The sequence below is a fragment of the Protomyctophum parallelum genome (genome assembly GCF_964188405.1).
Source record: "Protomyctophum parallelum genome assembly, chromosome: 1".
NCBI classification, from domain to species: domain Eukaryota; kingdom Metazoa; phylum Chordata; class Actinopteri; order Myctophiformes; family Myctophidae; genus Protomyctophum; species Protomyctophum parallelum.
In genome coordinates this window covers 74,896,012-74,908,820 of record NC_139697.1, presented here as the reverse complement: position 1 = coordinate 74,908,820, position 12,809 = coordinate 74,896,012, and the positions used below count along the sequence as shown (strand labels likewise).

The 12,809-nt window shown below is 42.5% G+C and overlaps 1 protein-coding gene across 1 annotated transcript in view; it reads right to left on the bottom strand.

The window, feature by feature from the left end:
* Positions 1-12,809, bottom strand: part of LOC310863168 (relaxin receptor 2-like) — a 138,239-nt gene that overhangs the window by 41,444 nt on the left and 83,986 nt on the right. The window contains exons 7-9 of the mRNA XM_083771330.1: positions 8,802-8,873; positions 5,871-5,942; positions 3,924-3,995 (exon numbers count right to left, since the gene is read on the bottom strand). Of these exons, the coding sequence (XP_083627456.1) occupies positions 3,924-3,995; positions 5,871-5,942; positions 8,802-8,873 (216 nt within the window). The remainder of the gene's footprint in view (positions 1-3,923; positions 3,996-5,870; positions 5,943-8,801; positions 8,874-12,809) is intronic.

Genomic DNA, 12,809 nt, shown 5'->3' with positions numbered 1-12,809 from the left:
TGACATGTTGGTGCCATGTTCTGCCCAAACTGTGCTAACAACAACAACAACAACAACAACACAGTGAACCATAAGAGAATTTAAAAAAAAAATCTCTTTGGCAAAAATAGCATTGTGAGCTTGCAGATTTTTTGACTAATGTTCTCCCCAGAATATGGATGCTGGGGTTCAAGTGGTTACATTTTAAATGTATATCGTCTGTCGTGTGCAAACCTCATATATCCAAAACTTCAACAATAGAAGTAGCATATTTACAGGTTCAATTATCGAGCTTGCAGATCTGCAATTTTTGATATTTTTGTGTGATGCTGGAGTATGGGCTCAGGAGGTAGAGAAGGTCGTCCAATGATCCGCAGGACGACGGTTCGAATCCCGGCTACTCCTGTCCACATGTTGAAGTGTCTTTGGGCAAGAGACTGAACACCACATTGCCTCCAATGAGTCAGTCGGTGCCAGCTTGCCACTATAGGTGTGTGAATGTGGGAATGAGGACGCTGGCGTCGACTGTTAGTGTTTTTGCCACTTCACCTCAAAATTTATGAATGAATGAACGTATAGTGCTTTGAGTAATTAAAAATAATTCTAAAAATGCAATTCATACTATGATCTAGTAGGGCTTTCATTTACAAAAAACAAACAAAGCACCAAAAGTTAAAATATCGAGATAAGGTTTCTGCCTGACACGACAGCAACGATATATTTTTTGCAATACTCTTTATTATTATCTCAGACTGAGAGTCACTTCTAAGTGGAGTTCCACAGACAGTAATCTGGTCCTGGGTCTGCCCTGAAGACGTCCCTCTAAGTGGGGTTGAGGAGTTCCACAGACAGTAATCTGGTCCTGGGTCTGCCCTGAAGACCTCCCTCTAAGTGGGGTTGAGGAGTTCCACAGACAGTAATCTGGTCCTGGGTCTGCCCTGAAGACCTCCCTCGCTATAGCAGCGAGACACTCAGGAGGCAACCGTACTACAGATGCCCCAAGTTGGCAATACTATACCGGCAAAACCACTTTAGCAGATAAAAAGTAAAGTTGGCAATTTAGAACAGGTAAAACCACTTTAGGAGAGTGCAGAGTGCAGTGTATGGGGGTGGGGTGGGTGAGAATAATTTATTATCTTGCTTTATAGATTGTGTAAATTACATTTTAACTATTGTATAAGCCAGCTGCAAGGTCGTCAAGGCTACGTCAAGCGCTACGGCAAGTGCTAGAGTAGCTACGGGCTGAGGTGGAGTGTTCAGACTCACCTCGGGAGTGAGTCTGATACTGTAGTGTCATGATCTGAGATAGCAGGAGGATGACAACACTAACCACTTTAAACCCCAGCAGTGTGGCTGATAGTGATCCCCAAAAGCTTGATTCCACCGGCAGAAACTTGTATGACTTAGATTTAGAATGATTTAGAAGGCATTTTTAGAATTGGCCTATTTCTTTGCTGATTAGTGGAGCTTGTAAAATCTGCTATTTTCTGAGAAGGTTTTGCCCAGAATATGTAAGTGGTTAAGAGACTGGAGGCAGATGCGTTTCAAAACATTTAAACCGGGAGAGAGTCTGTCTGTCTGTCTGTCTGTCTGTCTGTCTGTCTGTCTGTGTGTGTGTGGAGCCCTATAAAATATTCCATTGCTCTCCCTCTCCAGATCAGATGATAGCCCCCTTTTGCTTGCTTCCCTCTAGTTCCCTTTGATTAAGTTCACACACTCTACAACACCCCTCACTACATTTAACTACTCATTTCTGACATCGCTGATCATATACGGACTTGCACACCTCATACCTTATTGTACACTGTATTTATTTTCACAGTAGAGCCCTTCACGGGCCCCCCTGCACGTGTCCGATGCGTGTTTTATCGTAATCACTCAGGGCAGGGTCGGAATCGGCCGTATTCCCCGCGGAACTCAGGTCGTTCAATCATTACGTGTAGGCCTAATACCCGAGTGGATCCGATAACTGTACTGTGTGTGTGGGAGTGTGTGTACTTTCTGTGCTTTTATTTTGCAAACGTTAATAAAATATTCAATCCATCAATGTGTGATTGTGTGTGTGTGTGTGACTGTGTGTGTCCGCTGTGCACTATGTTGCGCTGCGGAGGGAAAAACGTAATGAACTGAAATGCTGTTTAACTTGTGTGATAGTAGGCTGGTTTAGGATCAGCTGCATGCGCAAGAGCTACTGTACGCAATGCACATGCGTTCCATGCAAGGCCAGTCAGGACAGCTAGGGGCTGATTTGAAAACACTGGCGTGCAATTCTATGTATCATGGATCCCGACAACAGCGTTGACCTCAACGAGGTGAAAGCAAAGCTCTAAGCAAATAAATATAAGGAGGTTATATGGCAACTGGTAACTCTTGCGTGGGCCCACTTTGGGTAAGTGCACAAGTAGGAGTTGTTAAGTGCATTGAGTGTGGTGCCTTGTTCAAATTCAATTCGGACAGGCACATTGCATCTGCTAAAACTCTGATTGTGTAAAAAAATAATTATCCGCTTGGTTAATTTAAAATGCACGCACACTGACAATTTATCTGCGTTCGAGACAAGCCTCTCTCTAGCTTTAATCATAAAATGGTAATTGGTCAATACGTCCGCTATTATTTCAGTACACTCTCGGAATGTCGGAAATAATTGGATCTCGGATCTATTTAGAATTCCGGACAATTCTTTTGGACCCGTGAACAGCTCTAGGTCACAGCAGTACAACATCCGATTTGATCTATAATAATGATAATATTAGTTCATATTGCAGGAGTCCTTATAGCAGCATATGCGGGGAAAAGGTTAGGGGATATTGCACTTGTTCAAAAATCTACTGGCTTAGGGGAAAAAGCTCTTGGAAAATCTGTCTGTTTTACTTACAATGCTTCGATACCTTCTGCCAGAAGGCAACAGAGTGAAGAGTCCCTAGTGTGGGTGGGTGGGGTCTTTCCTGATGTTGTTGGCCCTAGACAGACAGTGGTTGTGAGCAGTGTCCTTGATGGAAGCCTGCATTATTTTCCAGTCTGCTTCATTCGCAGCTTCCATACCAGTCAGGGATGCAGTTTGTAAGGATGCTCTCTATAGTGCCTCTGTAGAAAGTAGTGAGGATGGGAGCGGGGAGTTTGGCTCTTCTCATGCGGCGCAGAAAGAACAGCCGTTTCTGGGCTCTCTACACAAGAGAGGATGTGTTTGAGGACCATGACAGACTGTCCTGGCACAGCAGTCATGGGTCAGCTAGGTGAACAGCAGTGGACTCAGGACACAGCCCTGGGGAGAGCCAGTGCTCAGGGAGATGACGCTGGAGTTGTTATTTCCTAATAAACAGATTGAGGTCTGTTCATTATAGGAAGTCCAGCAGCCAGACTCAGGGGGAACAGTTTGTCGACCAGTTGCTGGGGTATAATAGTGTTGAATGCTGAACTGAAATCCAGAAACAGCATATTATGCACGCTGGTGTTCTTACCCTCTAGATGGGAACACATGCTTATCAGAAATAGGACCATCAATGATAAAACGCAAGTCATCATAGACTTATTTCCATTGTGCTCCTCCTTAACCGCAGACAAGACTAGACTAGACTAGACTAGACTAGACTAGTTAAAAACACCACATATGTGAACCATTAGATAGAGGGCGTACATGCAGTACTGTATGTCTTAACTTAAGCTGAGTGAGGTTGAATGTGGAAAGACCGTCTGATGTAGTGGGTGTATGTAGCGAATGAGCGAATGAGAAGAAGAAGGGATGAAAAGAGTCTGCACACCTCCTGCCTGCCGTGCTTATCTGAACTGTCACTGTGCACTGAAATTCACTATTCAGTCATTCAAACGCTTAAACCCTACATACTTTGTTTGACTGGGAACCAGGGTCTATACATTATCCCTCAATCCTTTTCCCACCTACACCAAATCTCTTTGTTGAAAATTTCAAAGGAAGGCAACACACTCACAGGTACATGAGAGACCGGAGCCCACGGAAGGTGTAGTGAGATAGCCTTGTTAGAGGGTTGTTATCCAACATCCTGAAAAAACAAACAAACAATTTAATCCAGAGCCATTTACGCAAGGACAAAATAATAAATTAATAATAATAATAATTATTATTATTATAAACTGTATTTATATAGCATCTTTCATACATAAATGCAGCTCAAAATGCTTCACAGAGCAGAACAGAAAAACATAACATACTGTAGCAATAAAACAAGCAAGCAGTTAAAACAATAAAAATCTGTCAAAACAGTGAGTACAAAAATATAACGTTTATTTAATTTTAAAACTCTACTAAAAGCAAGAGCGAAGAGGTGGGTCTTGAGTTGTGCTTTAGAAATGTCTACAGACGCTACCTGTTTGAGCTGTAGTGGGAGGTAATACAACAAATGCATAGAACAGTAGAATATCCCCCCAATAATTAAATAATCTGTACATATACTATACACACTATAGGATGATCTGTCTACATATCACGCTATCTAAATTAAACTTTAGCCATTGCATCCTGCAAGGTCGTCGAGGCTACGGCAAGTGCTACAAACAACCAAGCAAACAAACACAAACTCATTAAAGCATGCAAGACAAAAGCCCTAACCCACACCCAAAGGGTCACCATGCAAGTCCTTGCATGACGACACGCATCAACGTGCAACAGGACATATCACACCACAGGGACAACGCTAAAACCGTCCCGACTCTTTGGGCCGTTGACACGCGTCAACGCGCGTCAACGCGCATCAACGTGCAACAGAACATATCACGCCACAGGGACAACACTAAAACCGTTTCGACCCTTTGGTGTGGCTAGGGCTAAAGGCTCAGTTAGTCATTCTTTATTGGCTAATGTGTTTTGGCAGCAGCCTTCCTCAGAGCAGTTAGCAGAGCAAAAATAATATTAGTGCCGGCATTTCGCCATTGCTTTAGGAACTGGTCGTTCCTGTGGCTGAGCAACCACTGCTCATAAACGAGTTGTAAAGTCTTATAAACACAAGTTTAAACACGCAAAGTGTTGTTTTATTGTTGTCGATGCGACGTGTTGTGAGCTTGTAGCTATGCTATTTTTAAAAGATTTCTATACATTTGAAACCCATTCTGAATGAGTACTTTTGGTACTATATTTTGATGGTGCCAGTACTTTTGTACTTTCACTGAAGTCAACATGTAATGTATTGATAATTTTACGGAATTGAAAATTGTGAGTACTTTTTCCACCACTGACCGTACACAGTAGTAGCCAATCCACTGTATGGGCTCACATCACGATACAAGCGGATGAGAGGCAGTTTTGATTTTGTACTACAAACTCAAGACAGATTCTGCTGTTACCAGAATCTGTCTTGAGAGATGACCTCAAAACAGACAAGGCATCAAGCCCCAGTGTTTTCATGGGTTTGGACATAAGTTATTCCAGAAGGAAAGTCCTCCAGGAATATTGGCTGAACTAAAAATGACATGCAATAAAAAACAACATGCAATAAAAACAACTACAAAGGACATGCAATAAAAACTAATGTCATTCTTGGAAGCGCGTGACTGCTGCTGCTCTGTGTATTGTCAATGTTATGTTATGACATAATGTGATGTTTGATAGTTGGCTAGGGCTTAACTAGGGCTTAATTGATGACTCCTATGTGTATTCACATCGTGACATTTGATATAACTGTTGTACCCTTGGGGCAATGATAATGTGATTCATGCTAATGGGCCGTGTTTCTTCCCAGCTGAAAACAGCAGGCGCTCGCCAAAAACACTTCCAAACACCCAAATTAAACATTTCATAATTCCTTTGGAGGAAAGTTGGACTGGAGAACGCGTGTGTGTGTGTGTGTGTGTGTGTGTGTGTGTGTGTGTGTGTGTGTGTGCCTATGTTTGAGAGACGGCGGTCTAGCATCATTTCTACTTACAGCCACTCTAATTGGTGGAGGTTTCTGAACACACCTGGACTCAGATGGGTTATCAGGTTGTCACTCAGATATCTGGGAGACACACAAAATTATATCAGAAAATATCAGACATCTGTCTGTGCCGTGGGATTTATAAATATTAAGCTAAAAAGCCATGGTGCTGGGCAGGGACAAACACTAAGGAGGTCTGCACACTGGATCCAGCTCCAATGGTATTTTTCTTCATTACCGCCAAAGATTTTCTTTGCAAAGAAAATATATTTGCACATTCACTTCGTTCAGATGCAGGCACAGTGACAAATGAAGCAATCATGAGCAAACCTTCACAAGCAAAAACAGATGCTGCTGAGCAAGAGCACAGTACGGTACTTCTTATTCGTGAATCATTTGTTCGTGATTACTTCATAAATACATAACATGAATGTGAACCAATGAAAAGTATCATATAACTACAGTGGATCCATTGCAACACAGGTTCTTAATACTTTTCTCCATTTCCTTTTCTTTTTGACAAAGTATAAACAAACAGTACTTAATTTGTAAGTCAATAGGTGCCGGAGCGCACATGCACTGAAGAGAAAAAGTTTTTGTCTGTTTTATGCATTTATTTTGGCCTGTTCGCGGCCGCCTCCCCCGCCACAGGAGCTCACATTAATGTATTTTTTGGGGATAGATTGCTCTTGCCTGAATAGAAGAATGTCACTGTAGGATGACGCAAGAGGTGCGGGTCAGTGTATTGTTGTTGGCGGCGTTTTGCCATGTGCGATTTAATTAATGTTACTAAATGGAGTGACCTGTGGTGCTCCAAAGAGAGAACACACACACACACACACACACACACACACACACACACACACACACACACACACACACACACACACACACACTGATAGGGGGAACCGTTCTTACTAGCAGCCATAATATAATATATTATGGCTGCTGATGCTAGAGAGCATCACATAGCCTATTGCCAAAAAGCAGTGAACTCTGATCATTGTCGGTCACGGTCTGAAGCTGCATTCATACCTTGAGAGTACACAGGAGGAACAAATTAACAAGTGACAGCTAGCGAGCAAGCTATGCTGTCGTCTGCCTGCCAGCAAGCTTGCAGATCAGTTTTGTTTTCGCGGAGCCAGTGACACAGTGATGCTGTGTGTGTGTGTGTGTGTGTGTGTGTGTGTGTGTGTGTGTGGAGAGACGAGAGAGATTGATAAAGAGCGGGGGAGACGCGCTGCGCTTTGATCGAGACGGATATCTCAAAGGTTATTTTTTCAAATCAATTAGAAACAAATGGTCCGGATGTTCGCTCGAAAATTCCTGCCGAAGTTCGAGTCCTAAAAAAAGGTCTAGGGTACAGCCTTCACACACACACACACACACACACACACACACACACACACTGATAGGGGGAACCGTTCTTACTAGCAGCCATAATATAATATATTATGGCTGCTGATGCTAGAGAGCATCACATAGCCTATTGCCAAAAAGCAGTGAACTCTGATCATTGTTAAGCAAAACGGTCACGGTCTGAAGCTGCATTCATACCTTGAGAGTACACAGGAGGAACAAATTAACAAGTGACAGCTAGCGAGCAAGCTATGCTGTCGTCTGCTTGCCAGCAAGCTTGCAGATCAGTTTTGTTTTCGCGGAGCCAGTGACACAGTGATGCTGTGTGTGTGTGTGTGTGTGTGTGTGTGTGTGGAGAGACGAGAGAGATTGATAAAGAGCGGGGGAGACGCACTGCGCTTTGATCGAGACGGATATCTCAAAGGTTATTTTTTCAAATCAATTAGAAACAAATGGTCCGGATGTTCGCTCGAAAATTCCTGCCGAAGTTCGAGTCCTAAAAAAAGGTCTAGGGTACAGCCTTCGCACGCACGCACGTGCGTGCGTGCGTGCGTGCGTGCGCGCGTGCGTAGGCTGTACCCTAGACCTTTTTTTAGGACTCGAACACACACACACACACACACACACACACACACACACACACACACACACTTTGGTGAACGAAACCGACCAGGTAACCGACCCGTTCACTTCGATTCTTCCCTCAGTCTCTGAACGATATGCTGTAATATTGTACTTTTACCCCACTGCAATTATTTGAAAACTTTAGCTCACAATTGTGAGTTTGTAGAGTTGCTATTTTGAAAAGATTATACATTTGAAAACTTGAAATGGGACATTCTGCATGATGAGTACTGAGTACTGTGAGTAAGTGATATTTTTTTGATTAAAACATTTTTTTTTATATATATTTATATTTTTTTAGGTTTAACTTTTATTATTTTTTTGTTAAAAGGTTAAATCACTATATTCTGATATTAATCATTGCTATAGAGTGTTAGCCATTTATCAGATTAAAAATCAGTTCCAATTTGTCTGCAATTCCACTTGTTTAATCTGTATCCTGATTGAGTTCTCTATCGTGATTGGATAAAATTGGTATCCCGACCTGAACATTTATTTTCTGTTTAATAAAAAGCTGGAGAGACATGGATACTCCTGTTACTGAACAAACACTCTATAATGAGTACAATCACAATATAGAGCATTTTAACATTTACTTTAACTAAAAAAATCACTAAAGCTGCGTTCAGACTTGGATGGTTAGAGCGGCGAAATTACATACAAAGTCAATGCAAAGACGAGTAGTTGCGTGAGCGCTGCGAACGGGTGCAGTGCGACCTGGCACAGCACAAACAGGACGAAACGAGACGAATATTTAAATTCAAGCCTGAACGCACCTTTAGCCTACATTTAAGTACATTTTATACAAATAATGTAGTACTTTTACGCAAGAACATTTTGAATTCCAGACATTTACTTGTAACGGAGTACTTCTACATTGTAGTATTGATACTTTTACATAAGTGAAACATGTGAGTACTTTTTCCACCACACTACTGAGGGAAGCAGGGTACTCACAACCTCTTGAGCTTGCAGAGTCCACTGAAGACCTGGCTGCTGAGGAGCTGCACTCTGTTGTTCTGAAGAAACCTAAGAGCAGGGAAAACAAGCAGCCATTAATCACCTGGGACATCTATACCTTAGCCTCTGCCAGTGTGTGTGTGTGTGTGTGTGTGTGTGTGTGTGTGTGTGTGTGTGTGTGTGTGTGTCTGTGCGCGTGTGTGTGTGTGTGTGTGTGTGTGTGTGTGTGTGTGTGTGTGTGTGTGTGTGATAAAAAAAAGCTCCCAAATCCGAAATGGATCTGATAACCCATTCTGAAAATATTTTCAAATAAGAAAACGAAACCCAATTGGACCAGTGACAACTTCTTCCAATTCCAACCTGTTCTTTCAAATGGCGGCACCGAGCCTGACCGAAATCCGATTATTTCCAACATTCCGAGACAGGCAGCCGTAAATGTGGACTTAATATAGCGGACGTATTGACCAATTACCATTTTATGATTAAAATTGAGAGACTCGTCTCGAATGCAGATAAATCGTGCATGCATGTAAAATGAACCAAGCGGATAATTTGTTTTTTTACACAATCAGAGTTTTAGCAGATGTGATGTGCCTGTCTTGGCTGAATGGAATTTTAACAAGGCACCGCACTCAATGCACAACAGCTCCTACTTTGCTCTCTTCTTTAACCATGATTTGCACGAAGTGGGCCCACGCAGGAGAGCTGCCAGTTGCTTTAATCTCCTTATATTAATTTGCTTTGAGCTTTGCTTTCACCTCCTTGAGGTCAACACTGTTGCACACTGGGGTTTTCAAATCAGCCTCTGTCCTGGCTTGCCTTGCATGGTACGCATCCTAAACCAACATAAATAATACAATAATAATAATACAACTTATTTATAAGGCGCCTTTCAGGGCATTCAACGTCACCGGTACATCAGGTTAAAAACAGTTAATACAAAACACAGTTAAAAGCTAAAGCATAACTAAGGTATACAGCTTGCAGCATAATCAGTGTTCACACAAGTAACACCGCCATTCATGTCGCTCCGTCATTTAAAGTGAACGCGTATGCTGGCACTGGGAACTGGGGTTTATGCTAACAGCTAGAGATAGAGTTAACATTTGAAAACACACAGTTCTGCGGGGGATACGTCCTCTCTAAAGCGTGGCATGGCAGCTGCTCACCTTTGCTGAGGTAAGAAAACTAAACTAAAACAATGCTGCTGGAATGCAGAACACGCTGGAAAGCCGTTTATGGCGCTATTGACCACTAAGGTCAAATGCATCTTTTCAATGAATACGAATTATGGGAATGGACACAGACTCATCAGATGATAAGACTGGATATTGTGTGGCCGTGTTTGTCGTCAACCAGTTTCATATTGCCATTAGAGATGAATGGGTGTGTCTGCGTGATCTTCTGCAGCGTTATGCATGACAGACTAATCCGTTTTGACTAATTATTCTCCCACAACTGAGGGACAACATAATTAGGTTCAGCAATCGTCTCTGAATGAGTCAACTAGAAGAAATGTCAACTACTGACTGAGCCTGGAACCCATTACTGACTTTGTTCTGTCACTTGTCATTTGATGAGTCAGACGTTATCCCTAGACTCCAGGCTGTCTATGAAGGAACTATCCTCAGCCTGGCCCAGAACATGACTTCAGGCCCCACCCTGAGTCACTGTCAGCGTCTTCCATTAGGCCCAGTGTTGGGCAATATGACTGAGGAGAGTTACTTATTAGATATTACTCCTTAAATATTATATTACTTTGAATCAAGAGTAATACATTTACACATTACTTTTGGCCGATATCGATATCAGATATAATTAATTGCCGTTACGGCCGATTCATTAAAAACAGTGATCAATATAATTATATAAATTATATATAATAATTATAAATATATAATCCACAACCTCAGGTATTAGTCTCATCACCACAGCAGATTCTTTGGTTTGAAGCACCAAAAAACGAATCAATTTGATTGGTTTGTGCTTCGCTGTACCATTGCAGCTACAGTATTTCTATATTGTGGTGTTGATACTTTTACTTAAGTAAACCATTTGAGTACTTCTTCCACCATTGTATTTGCAGAGGAGGGATGAGGGGGATATTGGGGAAAGGATGCTGACGATGGATCCGCTGCCAGGCAAGAGGAGAAGAGGAAGGTGAGAGAGGACATGCAGGTGGCTGGAATGACAGAGAACAGAAGCAAATGGAAACTGATAATCCGCTGTAGTCACCCATGTTGGGAATTAACCGAAATAAGAAGAATGAACTCCTCATTAATTAAAGGGCAGCTAGGCAACATTCAGCCATTAGATGATGTTCTTTCACAACACCTACTGTTAAATGAACTTTGTAATTTCCCCATCCATCACATCCATAAGGCAGCAAGCTGGCCTGCAATAATGTGGTCTGCAACATTGTAATGTGATGGATGCCCCTTACACAAATAGATTTAGGGTAAAAAACACCTTATAGTAGAGGTTGTAGTAGAGGTAAACCATCCAATAACTCTGGCGTTTTGAAATCCTGATGAAATGATCAAAATGATTATAGAAATGATACACACCTACGTACAGCCCTCATGTACCATAACTTAATGATCCCATTTGTATTCCTTTGACGTCATCCAAATGAGTACTAAACCACCTGTTGTCTGTGTTTGTGTGATGCATTCATGAGTACTAAACGACCTGTTGTCTGTGTTTGTGTGATGCATTAATGGTTCATGCAAGAAATATTATGTTCACTAATCTAAGCACAGTGAATAAAACCAAGACATCACAACAGCCTGAGATAAGGTCCCTCCTGACACAAAGCATTTTCAGATGGGGGTCCCCGACCAACTACATCAGTTTAGGGGTCTTCTTTGAAAGATGTTTGAGAACCACTGCCTTAGAGCTTCCTCCACGTTGCCAGATCCTAGACTCTATAATGGTCAGTCACGTTTTTTCCAGCCTGTCATGTTTTCCAGCCAAACCACTGATTTAGGAAGCGGTCAGGATGCTGGTGCTTAGGGCCAGTTCCTTCCTGACCGCAGCCTGTGCCGGCACATCTCCTGCCTTGCCGTGAGGTCTGGGGTCCCCCAGACGTCCTTGGAAGGGTGTCCAGGGTGTCCCCAGTAAAATTACTTAATATAGAATTCAAATCAGTATTTACCACATCAGTGGCGGAAAACAACATTGGGCCGGGCCGGGGTGTGAGACAGCACGACCGGGCCTCACCGAACAACAAAAAAAAACCCATTTACGCTAACAGTTGCTGCTAATTTGAGCAGGCGTGCATGAACGAGAGAGGAGTTGTGTGTGTGAGGAGATGATCACAGTCACAGATAGAGGGAAAGTGTTATATTTTGCCTGTTATTTATGCTATATATTATTGATCGCGTCTGTGTCTGTGACATTGCGCAGCAGTGCACACACACGAGAGAGAGAGAGACGTAGAGAGAGAGAGGTGCTGCGTGTTAAAAAAAAAAATAGGCTGCTACTCATCTTTGTGTTCCGTTTCACCTTTGCTGAGTGATCGCACACAGGGAAAAGCAACAGGAAGGGGTTTAGAATCGAAACAGTCCGTTGTGGAATCACACAGAGTGATTAGCCTACTAATGAGTGACAGGTCTTGCCACTTTTGTAGCCCTGGCTGGACCGCTTACAGCGACTCTCTCTCGGCAGCGCGGTAAATTCTCATCAGACAGACATGATATTTTGTTAAAGTGTAGGCTATTATAGGCTATATAGGCTCTGTATCTGGTTAATTCAAGATTCAAGATTCAAGATTGCTTTATTTGTCATTCTTTAATTCCAACTGCAGCAGCAGAACAAAACTAAATTGCGATGTGCTGAGTGCACGGGCCGCAGCAGCATGGGTCGCGCAGCTCGCGCTGCCACAAACTTCTCTTTACATCAGAGAAAAAAAGAAGAAAGTGACCGGCGACTTCTTCAGAAGCAAGAGTTAGTTAGTTAATTGCGGGAGCCTATGCAGGATTCGCGGGGCCCGCTGGTTTTATC